At 36.4% G+C, this 24,322-nt stretch overlaps 1 protein-coding gene across 1 annotated transcript in view; it reads right to left on the reverse strand.

Moving 5' to 3' along the window:
* LOC306864726 (connector enhancer of kinase suppressor of ras 2-like) overlaps positions 1 to 24,322 on the reverse strand; it is a gene marked incomplete at both ends in the record, with an annotated part of 78,620 nt that overhangs the window by 44,963 nt on the left and 9,335 nt on the right. The window contains 3 exons of the mRNA XM_079408918.1: positions 3,910 to 3,997; positions 9,779 to 9,981; positions 15,708 to 15,871. Coding sequence (XP_079265044.1) covers positions 3,910 to 3,997; positions 9,779 to 9,981; positions 15,708 to 15,871 — 455 coding nt within the window. The remainder of the gene's footprint in view (positions 1 to 3,909; positions 3,998 to 9,778; positions 9,982 to 15,707; positions 15,872 to 24,322) is intronic.

The raw sequence follows: 24,322 nt of genomic DNA on the forward strand, positions 1-24,322 counted from the left end.
CTTAATTGAGAACAGCTGTGTTTCACAAAAGAAAGTACGTTTGGAACAACATTAGGAGCAAATTAATGAGAAATTTTCATTCTTGGATGCAATATTACTTTAAATTACAAGTAAACACCACACAGAGCCAGACAATGAGAGAGACAAACACACCCAAACTAAAGATAGAGGTGATAGCGATGCCAGCAGGCGGCGCTCATCCATACGGTCTATGCAAGTTACAATGCAATAGTATATTAATGGGAACTGTGGACATTGAAGCTTTTGTTTAGAGGTTTGTGGCCTGTGATAGAATACCAGCGTCCATCTTGGTCAAGTGCCCTGGCGGAGAAATCAGATGGTCAAGCAGGTTTTTGGAACATGCTAGACTGGTACAAGATTGTCTACCAACTCAGTCAGGTCCCAATCAGCTGGCGGTCCATCTGGTCAGCTAAACCAGTTTGGATTATCTTGGATCAGTTAATTACCGGCTTGGATCAGGTAAAAACCAGCTAAAAACACACCTGCCAAATAGGAGAGATAGGAATCCGTGGATTTGGGGAAAGGGCCCTGCTGGTCCTGAGCACTCAATACTAGTTGCATTAGTTAAAATTAGACCCAGATCTCTGGCTTCAACGCTGTAATCTGTCCTGGATTAAGAGAGAGATTGTGTGCAGAATTCAGGCTGAGCTGGCTGTGACAGACTCATCCATTTTAATGCTGCTCTTGCCAGCCATGATCTTCTGACCCTACCAGAAATAATCTGCTGGGTACACAAACACACACGCTAACACACATGCACATCACTGCAGGGGCCTAGAATCCCTCTCCTTTCTCATATTTCTCTTTTGTCTGACATGGTTATTTCACACTGATCGTGTTTCCTTCCCTGCTCTGCTCTACAGGTGCATCTCAATAAATTAGAATGTCGTGGAAAAGTTAATTTATTTCAGTAATTCAACTCAAATTGTGAAACTCGTGTATTAAATAAATTCAATGCACACAGACTGAAGTAGTTTAAGCCTTTGGTTCTTTTAATTGTGATGATTTAGGCTCACATTTAACAAAATCCACCAATTCACTATCTCAACAAATTAGAATACTTCATAAGACCAATAAAAAAAACATTTTTAGTAAATAGTTGGCCTTCTGGAAAGTTTGTTCATTTACTGTATATGTACTCAATACTTGGTAGAGGCTCCTTTTGCTTTAATTACTGCCTCAATTCGGCGTGGCATGGAGGTGATCAGTTTGTGGCACTGCAGAGGTGGTATGGAAGCACAGGTTGCTTTGATAGCGGCCACTGCATTGTCTCTCATCTTCCTCTTGACAATAACCCATAGATTCTCTATGGGGTTCAGGTCAGGCGAGTTTGCTGGCCAATCAAGCAGAGTAACACCATGGTCATTGAACCAGCTTTTGGTACCTTTGACAGTGTGGGCAGGTGCCAAGTCCTGCTGGAAAATTAAATCAGCATCTCCATAAGCTTGTCAGCAGAAGGAAGAATGAAGTGCTCTGAAATTTCCTGGTAGATGGCTGCGTTGACTGTGGACTTCAGAAAACACAGTGGACCAACACCAGCAGATGACATGGCAGCCCAAATCATCGCTGGCTGTGGAAACTTCACACTGGACTTCAAGCAACATGGATTCTGTGCCTCTCCACTCTTCCTCCAGACTCTGGGACCTTGATTTCCAAATGAAATGCAAAATTTACTTTAATCTGAAAAGAGGACTTTGGACCACTGAGCAACAGTCCAGTTCTTTTTCTCCACAGCCCAGGTAAGACACTTCTGACGTTGTCTCTGGTTCAGTCTGAGCGTGGTGACTCTTGATGCACTCTTGACTCCAGCTTCAGTCCACTTCTTGTGAAGCTCTCACAAGTGTCTGAATCAGCTTTGCTTGACAGTATTCTCAAGCTTGCAGTCATCCCTGTTGCTTGTGCACCTTTTCCTACCCAAATTTTTCCTTCCAGTCAACTTTGCATTTAATATGCTTTGATACAGCACTCTGTAAACAGCCACAGCTTTCAGTAATGACCCTCTGTGACTTACCCTCTTTGTGGAGGGCATCAATGTTCGTCTTCTGGATCATTGCCAAATCAGCAGTCTTCTACATTATTGTGGTTTCAAAGAACAAGAGATACCCGGAATTGATACTGTAGTATAAATGGTGTAAACACAAATGTAAATATTCTAATATTTTGAGATACTGATCTTTACCTTTCATCAGCGGTAAGCTCTAATCATCAAAATTAAAACAAAAAAAGTTTTGAAATGTTTTACTTTACATGCAATGAATCAAAAATATTTGAACGTTTCACTTTTTGAAATAACTTACAAGAAAAAATGAACTTTTTCACGACATTCTAATTTATTGAGATGCACCTGTACAAGACTACATTACCCACAATGCACACTGCAAATGAGATGTAGTCCTTGACATCCTCAGAGTGCATTCTAAAACCTTCCAAACATTCTAAAGACTTTTTAAAATGTGAAAGAATATGGGAAGAGCAGACGTGTGAGATGACATTTCACATCAATATCTCAAACGTGCACTCAGTAATTTTTTTATCATAAAAATATGCAACAGAAATGTATTTTATATTGACACTGGTGTCGATATAAAGGCCAAGAACACCGTTGTCTTGTCAGCTGAACAAAAATATTACTGAGATTAGGAGATTTAATAGTTTTGAGTCTGTGTGATTTTTTTTCTGAAGTATAATGTGACATTGAAGACTGAGTAATGGGTGCTGAAAATTCAGTTTTGCCATCACATGAATAGATTAAAAATGTATAAGAAGACTCAAGTTTCAAATAGGAAAAATATCGGAACTCTTTGGTCATTTTTGAGCGAGATGCTAACGGTCTAATCAGATTCAATGATCTATGCTAAGCTATGCTAAAAGTGCTACCGCCAGACCTGGAGATCGGCTGAATGGATTCGAAAATGGTAAAACTCAACTGTTTAACTCTTGGGGAGTTGGAAAATGAGCCTATTTTCAAAAATAGTGGCGTGTTCCTTTAAGAAATATTACATTTTAATTTTTATATATAAATAAAAAATTGCCCAAACTTTTGAACAGTTGTTTATTTATATAAAATTGCATTCACAATCACAAATTCACAAATGCAATTTTTTTAGTAAGAGACTGGTAAGAAACTATTTGATTAATGACAAAATAATTTTTATTCTAATGACAGTAGAATAGAATACACTAGATTTTAATATTAAGGGGAAAACTGCTATAGCTGTGTAAAAAAAACTGTATCTAAGTGTTAAACTTGATAAAAAAAAAAAAAAGGAAATATTTTCCAGATAATTTAACCAATTTAACTATTTTTAACAACCACTCCTTCATATTTGGCAAAAAAGATGAAAAAACAACATTTGATACAACATTTAAAGGAATGAAAAAATTTTGTCATCATTTACTCACCCTCATGTACTTCCAAACCTGTAAAGGTTTCTTACTTATGTTGAATACAAAAGAAGATATTTTGAAGAATTTAGAGGAACCAAACTGTTGTTGGTCCCCATTGACTTCCATAGTAGGGAAATAAATACTATTGAAGTCGATGGGGAACATCAACTGTTTGATAACCAGCATTCTTCAAAATATCTAACTCAATTTTAAACTCAAAGAAACTCATACAGGTTTGGAATGACATGAGAATGAGTAAATGATGACAAAATATTCATTTTTGGGTGAACTATTCCTTTAACTCAACGTCAGAGCTAAATCTACTCTCAAAGTCCTTCTCCATGCCTAGAGTAGAGCCATATATGACCTACATAAAATATTTCTGAGAATTAGACTATCAATTCTTCAAATCATAAGTGTCCATTTCAGTGTGTTTGTTGCATCTCATACAAGACTGTAAAAGTGTTGATCTAGTTGGTTTGGGTTGGTGAATGCCATTACCTGCTGTACTATGGTAGTGAGTTCCAGGCACAGCTGGATCACATTATTCCTGGTCACGGAATAATCTGTTACGGCAGCAAATGGCGACCTGCAAAAGAAGTAACACCTGGAATTAACCATTAGATTATTCTTAGAGCCAGACCCACAAGATGGACAATTTGAGTGTGTTTGCAAATTGTAGATGTGTATATGTTATCCCTATTGACCATCAATGTACTCCAGACCCAGTTTCTCTCTTCCTGTGAGTGACGAAGTGAATGTGGGTCGTGTGTATTGAGGCTGTGTGCTATATATACAGGGCTGTAGGAACATTGATTCATCATTTCCATCCTGTCTCTGATGCACGCCCAGAAGCCCCTCACAATTTAAGAAACTCTAACAAAGAAACTCTAACAATCTTTCACCACTAAGCTAAAAAACATTCAAAGACCTCACAAGCACTCTTATACCACCCGAACACACTAAACTCGCTTTCCTAAACAGGATTTGGGATGCAGCTCTCGGCGAATATCAAATCCCCCTTCAAAACTCCGCTACTAAATGTCAGCGGTTTCACTTGACTCCCAAATATCACTTTGCGGTAGATAAGTACGCCGACAGTGTCTGACCTCGGTTCAAGGACACCTGTCAGCAAGCATGGACGCAGTGGTCAGAGACTTCACGAGAAATGTCTGGAAAAAACCTGACAGGATGTAGAAGGAGAACTTGAGGGAGAGAAAAGACTAAATGTGAGAGAACAGATAGCAAGAAGATCAAAACCAAGTCATCCAAGTAGACAGAGAGATGCTAAAATCTATGCAGCTCATTCAATTCTCTCCAGGACTGAGTAGACTTTATTACATCCAACCTTTGCTCTTTTAAAGCATTTGAGCACATGCTGCCATCTGGACACGAAGGCTCCAGGCTGACGGGAAATCCGTCAGTTGGGTAAAAAGACCACTGCCATCTCCTCAAGGCCAGGCCTTAAAGTTTCACCCCATCCTGCTCCAGTTTTTCAATCAATGCGTGAGAGTCTGAGAGCTGGTGTGTGCTTGTAATTGCGTATGCGCTGCTGTCTATCTTCATTTCAAAGATCCTTTTACACTCGGAGAGAGAATCAGAATACTTTCAGCTCCCATCTGAACAAATCAATGAAAACGCATTAGCACTATTAATGTCAGGGCATTTACATTTATGCATCTGGCAGATGCTTTTATCTAAAGTAACTTAAATTGCATTTAAGGTACACATTTATGCAGTTTACAAGCTCCCTTGGAATCAAACCCACGACCTTGGTGTCACTAGTGCCATGCTTCAAGAAAGAATTAAGAACCTTTATCTAAGAAACAATGATCACACCATTAGAAGATAATCTATAGGCAGTGATGCACCATTCAAGACATTTGAGGCTGATACCAATAACTGATAGTTTAACAGTTATTGGCCAATACCAATAAGATAATAAATGTAATACGTATATGTATATATTATATATAAAATATAATTATAATATATTTATATTTATAGAACCCCGCCACTTTTTTATATATATGTATATAATGTTGTGATACCTAAATGTACTACCATTTAAATAAATCAGTTTATTTCTAGTGTGTTTTATTTTGAATTTTAAAAGAACAGAATTTTAAAGTTACTCAGAATTAAATGCTTATTCAGACCTGAATTTGAATAGGAATGAATTTGAAAATAGCTGAGCTGTGTATAAGATAAAAACTATAGGCCTTAGTTAGAGTAGATGCCAAATTTAAAGTGGCACAAATAAAAATGAGGCTTTGAGGAATAGAAGCACAGTGTGTTCAGTACGCCTGGATGCTGAACATTCAGTCTTCTCACAAATTTCAAATGGGCAAAAAAAGACATCAATGTTTGGTTGCCTGAATTATCAACAATCAAAATGGCTTGTACTCTGACTATGATCTATTATGCCTCTTAATGTAATTGACGGAACCTCCTTTGCATTCCAATAAGCCCCTCCCACCAGGAGGTCCGCCCTCAGTGTATGAGAATGAGGGAAAGCCCACCACAAACGCAACAGAAGCAGCCAGATACCATTAAATGATGATCACCGACTTGGCAAATGGCAGAGGAGAGCCAGTGTCAGGCTGGATGGATATCAACCAATAACACTTAAGGGACCGAGACTCTCAAATCAGTCATAATGTCTCTTGGCTTCAGATCCATTCACCTGCGTTAGTGTAACTCCACTCTCAGAGTTCCTTCTGTTCTTCTACTATGTCTGCAGGGGAGACGACAGCTCTACTGGGGACTCTTTTGGCAGAGAAGAGAGGCCGGGGAGCGTAATTAGGCCAGTATTAATGAACGAGGGGAACGAGGCGCCCCTCCCAACTGGTGGCCTTGTTCCTACAAGTGTACGTTCCTGATTATGTGCACTGAAACTCGGAAACCTCCCTAACCCAAACACTGACTGGCTACAAGTTCACCTTAGTCAGCAAGCTCATGTGGATAAGTCCTCTCAGCTTGATCCCAATCCAGACTGTGCCAATGTGAACTGTGTGTGATATGGACTCAGCTCCAGGATCAGAGAGCGGGGTGGCGGGTGCCCGGGGACAGCAATAGAGAAATGGCGTTCTCAGCAGGGTGAAGCTGAGAGGATATCAAATGCCGTCTGATGGAAAGGGTCCTACTGTGCGGTGCTGTACCAGTCCAGAGCTTTAAGCCAGGATCAGTATCAGAGGGAGCTGGACCGAATCAAGCAGCTGGGTGCCAAATGGATCATTCAGCACAAACCACTCGCCTGATTTACCTTCATTTCGAGATGAAAAAGTAGAAGTACTGCAGCATGACTTGATATGACTTAAGTGTCTTATAAGGTGTTTAATACTGACAGTGATTTGCTGCAACAAAGTGACTGAAAATGATTAATTTGCAATGAGAGCTGGAGAAATTTCTAGCAAATGAGAAGTGATGCATTACAACGACAACAAATTTGTGTACTCGCAGCATTGTTTAACAAATATAACTGTCAGATCTCAGAAATATATATATATTTCTGCTGGCCAAGTTCTTTTAATTGTGCCATTATTTGCTACAACAAATAAAATATATTTTTTTATTTTTAGTAATGCATTTGTGACCCTGGACCACAAAACATTTATACATCATCTGAAAGCTGAATAAATAAGCTTTCCATTGATGTATTGTTTGTTAGGATAGGAAAATATTTGGCTGAGATACAACTATGTGCAAACTGTAATCTGAGGGTGCAAAAAAATCTAAATATTGAGAAAATCGCTTTTAAAATTGTCCAAATTAAGTTCTTAGCAATGCATATTACTCATCAAAAATTAAGCTTAGACATATTTACAGTAGATATTTACAAAACATCTTCAAGGAGCATGATCTTTACTTAATATCCTAATGATTTTTGGCATAAAAGAAAAATCGATAATTTTGACCCATACAATGTATTGTTGGCTATTGATACAAATATGCCATGCTGCTTACGACTGGTTTTGAGGGTCACATTTTTATTTTTGCTATAAATATTTATATTCTTTCGTTAATTTTACTTTTTAACTTTTTTAACTATACAACATTTTGCAAAATTTTCTCTACAAAAAATTTAACAAGCTGGAATTTATACAGGTACAATTTGACAAATTTATACACACTTTTTTTTATTTAAAACAACAGAATATGATACAAAATATTACTGATTGTTCTTACCGATGCTTTCAAGTCTATAAAACATTTTTTGCTAATTCGACAAAATAACCTTTACGGTAGCCAGCTAGACAACATTATCTTGATGAAAATCATCAAATCTTGCAATAATGTACAATACATGAAAGAAAAGTGAGTGGTTTTTGGTGAAGAACAAATGGTTCTTGAAACATCTAGAATCAAAAAAAATAACTGTTGTTAATTTATCTATCTATATTGACACTCAAGCTCCTTTTAAGATAGATAGATAGATAGATAGATAGATGATAGATAGATAGATAGATAGATAGATAGATAGATAGATAGATAGATAGATAGATAGATAGATAGATAGATAGATAGATAGATAGATAGATAGATAGATAGATAGATAGATAGATAGATAGATAGATAGATAGTTATGTTTATTATATATTATATGGACAGCCTTCAAATATTGTGTTGGACAGTCGGGGGTTTTTGAGTCAAAAAGGTCGAGATCCACTGACAGAGAATCAATGGATGTGAAATTTTCAGTGAAAACAGATTTTTCCTCACAAACAGCACTAAAATTATGCACAGACTCCATGTGGATCTGCTTGTGAGAAAACATTACAACCGCTGGACAGAAATGTTCAATTTCTCACTTTCCTTACATATCGCTCTCTCTGAATAATTGCTCATCAAAATTTTATAAAGAAATCACCATCTAAAGACAACCGTACATGAACAGAAGCCACATGGTTAAAACCTCGAACCAAAAGAAGCTGAGTTACAGAGAGAGAAAGAGTCTGTGTTATACAAGACCTCTTCACTCATACTTTTACCTGATTGCTGAGGGGAGGAAAACAAATCAACATGATTGAATTTGAGCAGACAAAAGCTGACCTCGCGCACACTACACAAGAGACCCCAAGTCTGTCATTTCTGCCCACTCTGCCACACAAAGTATCACTCCAATTCTCAGCGCCATCCCTTGACTGGAGGAAAGACCATGCATGACATGATTTACACAAACAGGAAATGTTCCTGGATCAACACCCTCTGCTGTTCCTGGAATAACACTCCAGGAATCACAGCTGCATCTCTGAACCTAAGCCCAAAATCAACGGCCCGGGAAGGAACAACAATGCTGATGCAGGAATACATCTTAAATCCATACTACCATAAAAACCAAGACTAAAACTCTCATAATTTCATAATGTACAGTCTGGGGTCAGTAATACATCTTAGATCCATACTAATCCATAAAAACCAAGATTAAAACTCATAATTTCACAATGTAGTTTTGGTCAGTAAGACTTTATGTTTTTGAAAATAGTCTCTTATGCTCATCAAGGCTACATTTATTTGATAAAAAAAACGGTAATATAATAAAATATCTTTATAATATAAAATAACAATTTTCAATTTGAATATATTTTAAAATGTAATGTATTCCTGTGATGCAAAGCTGAAATTTCAGCATCATTACCCCAGTCTTCAGTGTCACATGATCCTTCAGAAATCATTCTAATATTCTGTTTTGCTGCTCAAGAAACATTTCTACTTATTATGTATGTTAAAAACAGTTGTGCTGCTTAATACATTTGTGGAAAACAGTATACATTTCTTTTCTAGATTTTTTCATGAATCTCAAGTTCAAAAGAATAGCATTTATTTGAAATAGAAATCTTATAACATTAAATGTTATATGTTTTTACTGTCACTTTTGATCAATTTAATGCATCTTATATTATGACCCCAAACTTTTGTAGTATTCAACATCTAATTACTCAAATATATAAATGCCAGATTAATTGCTTAATAACCTAGCTAATCTAGTTAGCTGCAGCTGTAGATCTATCACTATCAAGTCACCAGAAATCTCAGTCAGTTGCTCACGTCACGACAGCATTCATCTGAGTATCAACAACGAAAGATGACAAGACTCTGGAGCTCAGAATAAGCCCACTATTAACCTTTAAGGTCATACTTTAAATCTTTATTTGATATCAAATAACCTTTTCTAGTTTTTCAGAGGAGTCCATTTCTAAGGAAGAGGGTGCTGAATTTGGCTATACTCCAACAAGTAAGGCTTTAAAACCTTGACACATCAATGTGGTTGAATTTGAATTCAATTCAATCGAATATGTGTTTATTTATGTTAAGTATGTATTAAATTGTGTGTTGATTTGGTCTGTATGCAGCTCTTAGCAGGACTAACCTATCCAGCCAGGCCAGAAGGCTCTTAGCAGCAGCGATGAGGTCCACCACAGATGTGAGGAAATCGTTGGGCAGTTTGCGGGTCGTCCGGCCGTCGTAATGACCGCTGCGTCTGCGGCCCGTGATGAAGTTCTGCAGGTTTTTGGCAGAGGCATTGAGCTTATGAGAGAGAGTTTTCAGGTTTTCAGTCTCCAGCCCGTAGTTCTGTCAAACAGAGATAAAGACAATGAAGGTTTTAGCGACAAAACTGGTTTGCAAACAATTGCAGGAATGACTCAATCAGAAACCCTTTTCGTTTCCCCGCTGTTCTGTCTCCATTTTAGATTTACAATTCTCCTCTTTCTGTATTCAATTTCAGTTTTATTGTGCTTTATTGGCATGACAGAAGTTGTACATTTGTAAGTGTGCAAACTGTGCAAGTAAAACTAGAAAAGGAAAGTTTGCTAAAAACAAATTCTGAGTGTCACTTACCTAAAGAAAATATTGTTTTCAGTTAATTTTATATTAATTTAAAAATACATGTTAAATTGTAATAAATATTTGTAATAAGATAAAATAAAATAAATACAATTTTGCATTAATTTAAGATTTTTTTAAAAATAAAATAAAATAAAACTGGTTAGGTTAGATTAAAGATGAAAAATTAATTTTAATGGATTACAGTCAGCATAAATTCTGTAATACAGACACAGGCACAAAACACATTTCTCACAATCTCTCTCTCTCTCTCTCTCTAACTCACACCCTCAAGATCACTCAGAGATCCCAAATTAATATTCAGCACCTGGCAGAGAGAGAGAGAAAGAGTGAGTGCTTCATATGCAGAGGTGCGTTGAGTGGGTGGAGACAGAACATTAAGTTCAGGCTATGAATAATGCACTGAGAGTCTCTGCTGCCAGCTGATAGGAGCTTACACATGCCACGCTCCGCGCTGAGATAACGCAATCAGCTCAGACAAATCTGCATATCTAAATCTGACAAAAACATGTCCGAACAAAGCCAAAAAGCACACTTTAGTTTTCACATACGCACATTTACTTCTATAGGCATCTTTGGCATATCTTAAATCGAAACTGCTGATGTCTGTGTTTGTGTGTTAGAGCGAGGTCGCAGCAGGTCCTTTTGGCAGAGAACCAAATTACCTTGTTCCTGCATAAAGAACACTGATCAAGGGGCAGAGACAGACCAAATGCAGCATTATGCACATACATTCAAGAGCACAAACACAAATTTGTTTTTCAATCCATTGACTTTTAACTCTAACCGTAACCCTCACAGAAATCTTTTTGCATTATTAGAAAGTGATGTATACGGTGACCGGGAGGGGACATGTTCGGTTCAACTCGTGGGAACATGATAGATCGTGGCCACGAGATATTAATTAATGGGAATAAAACATTTTTATCTATCCCAGTCTTGTAAATCCATTAACTGATTGTGTCTTTATATGACCTATAATTTACCTGATAATTAATAGTTATATAATTTTACATATACACATTTTGTTTCTGATATAAATAAAAATATAAAACAAAAAATAACATAAAATTAAAATTAAATATATATATGTGAGACCGTGGACCACAAAACCAGTCAGAAGGGTCAGTTTTTTTAAATTGAGATTTATACATCAACTGAAAAAATAAGCTTTCCATTGATGTATGGTTTGTTAGGATAGGACTGTATTTGGCTGAAATACAACTATTTGAAAATCTGGAATCTGAGGGTGCAAAAAAAAGCAAAATATTGAGAAAATCGCCTTTAAAGTTGTCCAAATGAAGTTCTTAGCAATTCATATTACTAATCAAAAATTAAGTTTTGATATAATTATGGTAGGAAATTCACAAAATATCTTCATGGAACATGATCTTTACGTAATATCCGAATAATTTTTGGCATAAAAGAAAAATTGATAATTTTGACCCATACAATGTATTGTTGGCTATTGCTACAAATATACCCCAGCGACTATATTGATTACTCTCTTACATGCATTTACAATAAATTGTAACTGGTTTTGTGCTCCAGGTTAGTAAAACTAGAAAAGTATAGAAAAAAAAAAAATATATATATATATATATAATAAATAAAAATTATGTGTGTGTACACCTATTGATACTATTATTTTTATTTAAGAGTTGCTCACAAAATATGTTAATGGCTTAATAAACACAAAACATCTTATTTAAAGCATACAAATGAGAAAGATATCTGTGAGGGCTGTTTAGGGGCTAAAGATATCATTAATTCAGCATAACACAACAGAAGTCAATAGAATGTGCACACCATGATAGAAAAAACAATTGTGTGTGTGTGTGTGTGTAAAGTCTGCATCAATTTCAGTATCTCCTCTCACATCAGTAGGAGATCGATGAAAGTAATGTGCTCCATCTTATCCGAAGAACAAATCCCACACACACTCACTCACAAAGTACAAGTACAGGTAATAAACACACACCTGGAACACTAAAACAGGTTTGTACAACACACACAGACACACAAAAGACACATTAATCAGCTTGTGAGTGGAGGGAGATGGGGGGAGCAGACGATGTGGGGGGCATCGACACTCAGAATCCTCCATGCTAATCGGTTTAGACGCTCTCTGCATGAATGCAGGAGATAACACACCACAATGACAGAAAGATAAAGCAATATGGAGGGGAAGAGCAAGATAAACAAATAAGTGAGAGAATGACAGCCTTTGAGAGTTTAGAGAGGCGGGAAAGGAGAGAGTGGGCCGCTCTGTGTCTCTGAGGTCAATATGCTGTCAAACAATAAAGACTCAACAGTTCTCTGGCTTCCATCAATATTTGTGAGAGTTTGTGTCTGCGATGGTTTCAAAGACACCTAACGGTGGGGAAACGGTCCCTTAGTGAATTAATACCATGCTCACAAGACAATGCCGCAGGATGCTTCATTGTTTACAGTGATGAAGTCATTTTCTCTCAGCGAGTTTTTGTTTTTTTGTCATTTTTGGGGATAGTTCTCGAAAATGAAAATTCTGTCATCATTTACTCATCCACTTATTGTTTCAAACCTGCTTCATCATGTCTTGAAAGGTGTTATTTTATTATTAATTTGATACTATTACAGTATTTTATAAAAAAAAAAATTATGTTTTTTTACGTTTAGTTGAATTTTATTTTAGTTAAAGTCATTTTTGTACTTCAAATTCAAGCTTTGAATCTAATATTTATATTTTATTTTTATTTAGCTTTAGATGTAGCTTTATTTCACTAATGAATATTATTTTAATAGTTTAAAAGTTAACAGTTAACTCTTGACGTGCCATATTTAAATTTGTTGATCGTATTCAGTAACACTAACTTCGACATGAACAAAATCATGGATTTCAAATAGTGTTTTCTTTTCTTTTTTCAGTCAGTTCAATTCTGAAGTTCTAATAAGTTTAAATTAGAAATTAAAAGCTATAAATGAGATCTGAGAGCAAAAAAAATTCAGGGACAGTAACCTTATCATTTGTTCACCCTCATGTTGTTGAAAACGTGTTTGACTTTTTCTTCTGTGGAATCTAACATTTAAAAAAAATATATGTTTTGTTTGTTTGTTTACACAAAACAGCTTTGTAACCAACATCACCTTTTGTGTTTTGCAGAAAAAAAGTCATAAGTCATACAGGATTGGAACGACACGAAGAAGAGTAAATGATAACGGAATTCTCATTTTTGAGTGAACTGTCCCCTTAAGTTCACTGTATTGAAAAGAATAGCAGGAACATTCTGCAAAATATCTCATTTTGTGCTCCAAGAAATATAATCCTAATTTTTCGCTGAATGATTTCTTAGAATTAAAAAGCGGCTTTCAAAACGTACAGTTGAGGCAGCGTTTATATGAAATCCGAGATGTACAAGATGGCTAATCTCGTACGCACATGTCTACAGGCTGACATTCACATGGGCTTTGTAACGTGAATGTCATCAGCTCTGATTTGGGATCAGCGTTCAGAGCAGATAGAGAGCACAGCAAAGCCATCTATTTATGATTAACGCTCTCCTAAATGTCAGCAGCACAGGCCAGTGGTTCACAGTCCCTCACAAAACCTCACATTCATTATAGTTCACCTTATGTTAACTCTAAACTGAAATTCAATCTCAGGAAAAGACAACAAGAAACATATCTCTTAGAAAGACAAGTTGAAGCGAAGATAGAAAAAAAAGAGCGAAAGGACAGGTTGAGGAGAGACTCGGGCTGGGCGGCACGTGAGACAGCTCACACGGATGTGATAAACATCATCCTGTCGCCTGTTCCCTCCCGTCATGATGCTGACATTCTGAAAGCGTGGGCTGGTAAGTCATTGTTTTAATTCCTCAACTGAGAGATTCGAAAGAGAGAGAGAATTAGATGGAAAGCTAGTTATTAAATACTAGATAATGTAAAAGGCTCAAGCGGAGCAGAGCAAATTTCAGCTTAAATCCTTTTCCCATCTCCCACACTGTCTGTACTCTTGGTACCTTTTTGAAAATCATTTTCAAGCCATGGACAATCACACAGCAATAAAAATTAGTCAAGACACACACACACACACATGTTGGTTTTTGTGGTTTATGGGGACTCTCCATAGGCGTAATGGTTTTTATACTGAACAAACTGTGTGTGCTATTGCCCTACACCAACCCTACACCTAAACTTAGCCCTCACAGGAGACTTTGTGCATTTTTAGATTAAAAAAAAAACACCATTTAGTATGTTTTTTAAGCCTTTTGAATTACGGGGACATAGGCAGTGTCCTCATAAACCACCTTCATATTGTAATACCTCTGTCATACCCATGTCATTATACAAATTTGTGTCCTCATAAACCACATAAACACACACACACACACACACACACGCACACACACACACAAAGCAGATACAGATTAAGGCCACAGGAACAAACCTACCTAGCAAAAAGCCACATTTAAATACTGATTGAGTGGCATTTTGAGAACAAATCTGTGGAAATCTTTCCCAGGAGAGCAATAGTATTATCTTATAAAATTAAGGCTGACTTTTAAGAGAACAAGAAATGACATTTGCAACTAATTTCACCTCTGTAAAGTGATGTTTTTAAAAAACTGAAACAGAATATTAATTTGACTGGATTTTGAAAAAGAGGCTCCAATATTTTCAATTGATTTATGGTTAATTTATTAATGTTTTTTAATACATATTCATATTATTTTAACTTATATTATTATTGTTGTTATTTTTAAGTTATTGATTTTTAAATGTTTTGTTTAAATAGAGCCAATGATTATTTTTTATTTAATTTGTTTTGTTTAAATGTATTTATATTATTTTAAATATTTAATATTATTATTTTTAAATTTAAATTTAATATATTTTTTCTTGTTCTTCTGATATGTCAAATAAGAAATAGGTAACTTTTTGCTTTATTATATTTTATATTTGTTCATAATATTTAAATGTTTTATATTATTATTTTTATTTTTACGTTATTCGATTTTTACATTTTCTGCCTTTTTCATCTTATATATTGTCCAAAATAAGATTATATAAATTGATTATATATTTAAATAGAGCCATTGATTATTTTTTTTATTGTGTTAACATTCATTCATATTATTTAAAATTTTTAATATACATTTTTTTTAACAGTATAGTATTTAGTTTTTCATATTTAATCATATCATGTAAACATTTTATTATTATTATTGATTTATTGTTTTTAACTTTTTTGCCTTTTTCTCCTGGTATATTGAGTGAAATAAGACCTGTCCGAGTTATTAAATAAGTAAATAGAGTCATTTTCAATTTGTAGTCTTTTCAGAATGTGATATTTTTCTCAAAGCGATCTCGATATCTTTGTCAACATCGTGCAGTAGGGGACTCCTCCGCCAGCTGACGGGGTGTTGAACAGCAGATGAAGGATCAAGCACATAAAGGAGCGTGAAGACTCTCACCAGAGCGCACAGTAGGTCCACAGCTTCCAGGATCAGCTCCTGGTGTCCGATGCGGGATACCCCTAGATCCTCCAGCTCCTGATGGGTGATCCTCAGCAGCTGGTCACCTCCTACCTTCTCCCGTTCAAAGTTCTTTATATACTGCTGCAAACAGTCATCCAGACCTGTAGGAACATCAAGGAAATATCAGCAATCTAGGCTCATTTCTAATTTGCATCAGCAAAATTAGAACATCCCAAATCATCCCAAAGTATGTTGGATTTATGGTTAAAGTGCCCAAATGGTAGGGGATAGTGGGGGAAGATGTCCCCATAAAACCAGTGTACATTACTACTATATTGTAACATTTATAGATGAGTTTAGGATTACAAGATGATGATATATCATAAAAAAGTAATAATAAATGTATCTAATATTACCCATACCCCCTTGCGTAAAGTTACTGGTAAATTAAGCATTGACCTGGTTTCTGTTAGAGAGCCCATGAGTCATGCAGATGGTACTGAACATTTAATAATTGCTCATCAAAGCGATAACAGTGGACAAGTGCAAGGTTTCTGAAATAAATATTTATGTATTTTCTGTTAATTAATTTAAAAAACCTTTCACTTGACCACTATTAATTTCAATAACAGAGTAATTTAGACATCTGCATTCTCTAACACAGAAATAAATATTGCCATATACAGTACATATTTGTATATTAACAAACATAAACGTGCCCATTACTACAATACATATATCTCATACTACGCAAACTAAGATTTATATTCACTTTGGTGTAATTGATTTCAAAACAGGAATAGTTCACCCAAAAACGAAAATTTGCTGAAAATGTTCTCAGCCTCAGGCCATCCAAGATTTAGAGGATTCATCAAAACATATTTGGAGAAATTTAGCGTTACATAATTTGCTTACCAATGGTTTTTACATTTAAACAGTGCTTTCTGTGCATATTTCTCTCCTGATTCAGAAGAGAAGACTTTTTTCAAGCAATATTATGGAAAAAGGACTATTTTAGCCGGAAGCAATGGTTTGAAGCTAAAAACATCTTAATAATGGATTTGTTTCTTACAAACATGCAGCTTTTAATAACACAATACGTTAATTGATGGCCTGGATTTATTGTGAATTATCTATCCATCGGTGAGTGATGTAATGCTAAATTTCTCCAAATTTGTTCTGAAGATGAAACAAACTCAACTGCATCTTAAATGGCCTGAGCGTCAGTACATTTTCATTTTTGGGTGAACTTATCCTTTAAAGCAGCAGTGATTGATAATTAATTACAACCTCATCAGGTTTGTCCATGCCAAATGTCTGTGCAGCACAAAATCTTAATAAATTCATCTGCTTCAGACTCTGTTTACCCCAAAATCAATGATAACTAAGAAGCGCAATGGATGCCACACTTACACATGATGACTGACAACCTGTATTCCGCCCTAACTATGTCGCATATCCATCAAACTGACAGTAAATGACAGCTAAGCCACATCGCAACCTTCCTATGTTTGAGCGAGAAGTACATTTGATGGAAAGGAAACATAACTGTCCAAAAAAGCTGCATGTAAATAGAATTTGTGATGGACAGAAACAGTTTGTTTAAATTAAACCATAACTTCAGCTATTTTGAGATCTATATCAGTCTAGAAAGCTCCGTGCCCAGAAAAAAAACCCATCCTAAATCAAATCAGAAATGATTGCTGCACCGTCTACAGTAATGCCTCTGAAAACCGATAGGATGCGCACATAAATCAAAATAATAAAGCTACCGTCAGCTGTACAGGATAGATGCAGCTACGAAGGCTATAAATACAAAGAAATAGACTAATAAAGAATGAGTGATCTAGAAAGTTTCGAAAACATCACCATTCACAACTGTCACCATCAAACAGGTGACGACACACACTCTCCATAATGCTACACACTTGTTGGACTGCATTTGTCAGTCTTGGGCATTATGTCGCCAAACGGCACGTCTCACAGCAGCCGCGCTCTCCAAACAGCTGCTGTTCGACACAACATACATAACTGCAGGATTTACATATTTTGCTTACAGCATGTGCATGTGTTTATGATAGTGTATGGAAGAAGGAAGGTCGCAGGAACTCTTTTTAATCTCACTAGCTGGCCTTTAATAATTCAATCTAACGTTACTGTCATCATCCAGCTCATTAACAGGACGGGCCAAAACTCACTGGCCAAGACAGCAAGAATAACAATAGCTGTCATTACTGTTCATAAACAATATCGAACTCATTAATGAGGGACTGCTTCACTTGTTAGATAATTAGTTGGTGATCTGAGGTCTGAATTTAACCTGGAAGGGACTACTGAGGATGAGAATCTCGAAGCGAATGCGATGACTAACTTCTGCTGACGCCGTGACCAAAACTTTGGCTGATACTCATAGCCAATATTAAAGCTTTAAACTTTGGTTAATAACCAAAATGACAGCTATTATATTACAAATCTAAACAGTACTTTGCTTTGTTTTGTCATTAGGATTTGTCCCTAAAACCTTCAAATTGGCTGTTATTAAGCCTCTCTTAATAAAACAACTTGACCCCAAGGATCTAGTTAATTACAGACCGATCTCAAATCTCCCTTTTCTGTCAAAGATACTAGAAAAGGTAGTATCCTCACAATTATATTCCTTCTTAGAGAAAAATGTTATCTGTGAGGAATTCCAGTCAGGATTTAGACCGTATCATAGTACCGAGACTGCTCTCATTAGAGTTACAAATGACCTGCTTCTATCATCTGATCATGGTTGTATCTCTTTATTAGTTCTACTGGATCTTAGCGCTGCGTTCGACACTATCGACCACAACATTCTTTTAAATAGACTAGAACACTTTATTGGCATTAGTGGAAGTGCCTTAGCATGGTTCAAATCGTACTTATCTGACCGCCATCAGTTCGTAGCAGTGAAGGAAGAGGTATCATATCGATCACAAGTGCAGTATGGAGTACCTCAAGGCTCAGTACTAGGGCCATTACTTTTCACGCTTTACATGTTACCCATGGGAGATATTATCAGGAGACAGGCCCTCTCACCCCTCGATTCTTCATCTATTGGACTGACTGTGAGGTGATCTAACACTCTTCTTACTAGTCTTTCTACTGGCTTACTGTCTGGTTGGGTAGGTTTCCTCTCTGTAAGCTTTTATTGATGTTGGGATGGTTGTGGTTCTGGCTAATGCGGCACTGATGACTTCCGGTTTTCTCATGGGTTCACCAACAAGTCAAAGGCTTTAGTACTTGCGTTGTCTCTGGTTCTCTTTACCGCTATCGGATTACCTTCCAACATGGAATTTGAATACCTGCCTAGTGAACTCAGGGCGCTCGATGGGCACCCACGCCTTGACTCTGTGACGTACCAGCATTGCCACTCGCTCGGGATTATCCGACGTCCGCGTTACATACATCACTCAGTTAGAAGGATTTTTACTATTCAGCAGCCGAAACGTTCTGTTATTCCGTGCATCTGGACTAGTAACAGAACTTTGGTCAATTCAAAATGTCTATGAAGAGACTGTCATCCATCGCGAGCACTTGTCTACGTAAAAAAATCAGCCTCAACTGTCATCTCTACTGGCAATACAGGAGTACTGCATAACCACTCGGCTCTGTTGAACTGTCACTCCATCTCGGATAAGGGCCCCTATCTAAACAAATTAATTAGAGATACCGACTTGGACATGTTATTTCTTACTGAGACTTGGCAAACACCTAATGATTTCATCCAACTTAATCTGCTTACACCAAATGGTTATCAGTACTTCTCTATGCCGCATCTATCTGGTAAAGGAGGTGGCCTTGCGGTCATTTATCGAAACTCCATAACAATCTCTCAGATGGATTTTCACTATACTGAGACTTTTGAATACATGGCTTTGAAGGTCGGCTCAAACTGTCACCCCACAATTATTCTGATCTATAGACCACCAAAACAGCAAAATGACTTTTTCTCAGAACTCATCGAACTACTAACACTTGCTTGCGCATCATCAGCCCAGGTCATCTTACTTGGTGACTTTAACATCCATGTTGATACACCCTGTTTTAGTAGTACTCAGTTAAAGACTGTTCTGGACTGTTTTGATCTTCATCAAAACGTCAACTTCGCTACTCACTCTCATGGTCATACACTCGACTTAGTCTGTACATCAGGTTTAAATAATAGCTCTATCAGTAGACTGGCTACTCCAATTTCTAATCACAAGCTTATTATTTTTGACTTTACAAGAACTTGTCCAACTAAATGTATTGAAAACAAAACCATCTCTTATCGTAAGTTCAGTGCTATCAATGTTGATTCACTTACTGCCTTTATTGCTTCATCTGTTATTTCTGATGCATTCTATTTTACTTGTCCATCTAAGATATATGATCTGTATCACTCTGCTGTTGCTTATGTTTTGGATGAGCATGCTCCAATCAGGACTAAGTCTGTTCCCATGTCCCGCACCCGCTCCATGGTACAACAACAAGCTATGTGCTATGAAAGCCAAAGGCAGACAACTTGAATGCCTTTATAGGAAAATAGGTTTAACTGTACACTTTCAGATCATGTTAAGCACTACAAAACGGCCTTGAATGCAGCTCACTCTTCCTATATTTCCAAAACTATTAACACATAAAACAATAAGCCTAAATCACTTTTTAGTTTGGTGAACCGGCTAGTTCAGCCTCCTATACGTAATGCCTCTCTACGAGAATCTGACGACTTATGTCATTTTATGTTATTTTTTATGCTACTTCCAGGGTAAGCTGGATGCTTTATGTGGGACATTTGGTGCAGAACTGACCACTCCTACTTGTGAGCTAACTAGTCCTATTCAACTGCTTGATAGCTTTTCCTTGACAAACCCCACCTTAATTAATGAATTTATACTGAAATCCAACTCTTCTTCGTGCCGTGTTGACCCTGCACCTACATTTCTTTTGAAACACTGCACCTCTGCTATTTCTGGTTCTATTTCACATCTTGTCTCTTATTTCTTCCACTGTTCCAGTTTCACTCAAAACTGCTTTAGTAATGGTTACAAATTACCTTGTTCTTACTGTTGATTCGGGCAACCTTTCCATACTCTTATTACTCGACCTTAGCTCAGCTTTTGACACTGTGTCTCATAATCTACTACTCAGAGTTTGGAATCTCAGGAGCTGCGTTAGCCTGGTTTTCCTCCTATTTGACAGACAGACAATACTACATCACCATGCATAATTACAAATCTCCCACTGTCCCTCTTAAACAGGGTGTGCCACAGGGCTCAGTTCTAGGGCCATTATTATTTATCATTTATATCATGCCCTTTGGACAAATTATTCGCCGCCATGGTATCACTGCTATGCCGACGATATTCAGATATTTACTTTTTGCCGACCTGACTCTATTCACCAGACTGCTACTCTATTGACATGTGTCAACGAGTTAAAAACCTGGCTTAACTCCAACTCTCTCAGTTTGAACTTGACAAAAACAGAAGTTTTACTTATCAGTCCCCCAGCTGCAACAAAAAACATAACTAACCCCCCTAAAATTGACCTTGAAGCTACATAAATTTTTCCAACTGCCACTGTCAAAAACTTAGGTATCATTCTTGACTCATCACTAAATCTAGACGCTTAGCAAACTCTCCAAAGCTGCATTCTTTCAACTTCGACGTATTGCCAAACTCTGTTCCTTCATGAGCCCAAAAGATGCTGAATCACTAGTACATGCATTTATCACATCTCGCCTTGACTATTGTAACGCTCTTTTTTCTGGATTACCAGCACGCCAATGCAATGTTTGCAATGTATTCAAAACTCTGCTGAAAGAATGTTAACGTACACCAAACGGTCTGCTCATATCACTTCTATTCTTTTTAACCTCCACTGGCTACCTGTGTCCCCTCGTATCATTTATAAAATTCTTCTGCTTAACTTTAAGTCACTTCACAGTCTTGTACCTACTTATCTCTCTGACCTACTTTCTTCATATACTCCTTCTCGTTTACTTCGATCATCTGGAGGGGAACTTCTTTGTGTTCCTAGATCTCGCCTTTCATCTATGGGAGGGAGATCTTTCTCTGTTATGGCTCCTAAATTTTGGAACTCATTGCCCTTGTGTCTCCGGTCAATAACCACACTACACGAATTTAAGTCCAAACTCAAAACGTATCTGTTTAACCAATATTATCAGTCATTACCTGTTTCTTCTTAAATGTTATGGTGTAATGCTGTATCTGATTGTTTGCTGTACTTGACTATCTATATATCACTATGGTTTGCAACTGCAACCGCATGTCCTGGACATGACAAATGTCTACTGTCCTTCTATGTATGTACTGATTGCTCATATTGTTGTCATTGTGAAGTGCCCTTGAGCTTGGGAAAGGCGCTATACAAATTAAACCTATTATTATTATTATTATTATTATAGGCTAATAGCACTAATTATTTATAATATTGTGACCAAATCTACAGTATATTGACTCTTTTAACTCTCATGTTCTGTTAAGACTGACTACTGTTCAAATTTTTTTTGAAAGAAGTCTCTTATGCTCACTAAGGCTGCATTTCTTTGATCAAAATACAGTACAAAAAATATAATGAACTATTATTACAATTTAAAATAAATGTTTTCTATTTTAACATAATTTAAAATATAATTTATTTATGGGATGGCAAAGCTGAATTTTCAGCATCATTACTCCAGTCTTCAGTGTCAAATGATCCTTCCGATATAATATTATGCTGATTTGCTGCTGATTTCTTACAATTTTCAGTGTTGAATATCATTGTGGAAACCATGACTATTTATTTTTCAGGAATTTCTGAAGAATAGAAAGCCCAAAAAGAACAGAATCTATTTGAAATGGGAAGTCTTTATTATCACTTTTGATTGATTTAATGCATTCTATTTCTTTCCCTCAAATTCCCTGTGCAATTTTGTACAGTAGTGTACATTATTATGCTAGGGGTTCCAAAGACCTTATTTTTCCTTTAAATTCTTTCTCAAGCCCCTTTAGAATCATATTACTAAAGAACTAACCTTCTGTTGACTATAAAGTAATCCAATACATTAAAGAAACATTTTTCTCAAAAACATTTTGAAAAAAAGAATCAGATTCCACCAATATATCGTTCCATTTAAATGTACATTGAAGAACAATGAAAAAGATAAGAAATACACACATAAATGAGCAGATGCACAGAGCAGCAGTGAAGACACACTGTTATCAGACAGCAAAGGTGCCCCCTGCTTACACTCAAGCAGCTTGCGATTAATTCATCACTGTAGTGGATTTATTAACGAATCTGAGGTATTATTTACAGATCATATATTCTGTCCTGAACAGACCCCCTGTATCGCTGTCTCTGCAAACCCTCAGTTATACAGGAGTATTAGAATAGCCTCACTCTGTTACAGTGCATTATTCATTGCACACAGCCTGCTCCTCTGACAGGTAGCACAGTAAAAATGCAGGGAGAGAGAGAAAACGCCGGAAAATGGGCCAAAAGGATAGCCTGAGCACTTAAAATATGACACATATTACCCCCACCCCCCCCCCCCACCCATTGAATTTGTCATTGAATGATAGATAAAACGATCTGGTAAAATGCTCTAGAGTTACTGATATTCGGAACCCTCCCAACTCTCCCAGACGCAGTCTAAGTAATGTCATTTAGTCGTGCTCTTCCTTCTATATTCTATTCATCTTCATTCTTAACCTCATTTCTGGCAGCCGTGCTGTGCATTATGCAGACTTGGTGACCACTGAAAGCGTTGTCGTGACAACCGTTCAAGGCCACAAAGTGCTCAAGGGCTTATGGGAAACTCATAGTGTTTCCCTGATTTGTTTTAAGGCTACTGTGGTGATTAGTGCAATTTAATGGTACGCAGATAGCAGTGATAGGGTTACTACTTCGAAACTGTTGATTTCAAAGCTACAAGATACATATCATTTAAAGTAGTTAAACTAATCTCAAACTACACTTTAAAAAATCTTAAGTTACAATAGCTACACACAAATTAAGAAAACAAAGATAATCACACTGATGCCATTTAAAAGGGAGTGATATCTTTTTTAATATATCCTTAAAAACATTTTTAATCTTTTCAAATGCTGAAATGGTACATTTTCAAAAAATCCACCAAAATATTAAGCAGATGTTTTCAGTGTGTTTTCAGTGTTAGTAATAAGAAATGTTTCTTGAGCAGAAAAATCAGCTTGAATGATTTCTGAGAGATCATGTGACACTGAAGAATGGAAAAATTGCTGCTGAAATTCAGCTTTGCCATCACAGGAATTAATTACATTTTAAATTGATTACATTTTAAATATGATTATTTTAAATTGTAATAATCTTTCATTTTTACTGTATTTTCACAAGGACTCAAACAAATCATTGAATAATTTTAACTGATTAATTTACTGAAATTAATCAGACCTTTGAAAGCTACAAGAGACTTTGCCTACATACTGACAAAAAACAGTGATGTAGCACCTTGATATGTTTCAAAAGTAACCTTTTGGGAAAGTTAGCATGTTTATGGAAAATATACACTAATCTACTGCCAATCTACTGAATAGTGTAGTTAAGTTAGTAACATTGCT

This window comes from Barbus barbus, assembly GCF_936440315.1.
Source record: "Barbus barbus genome assembly, chromosome: 46".
Lineage (NCBI taxonomy): Eukaryota > Metazoa > Chordata > Actinopteri > Cypriniformes > Cyprinidae > Barbus > Barbus barbus.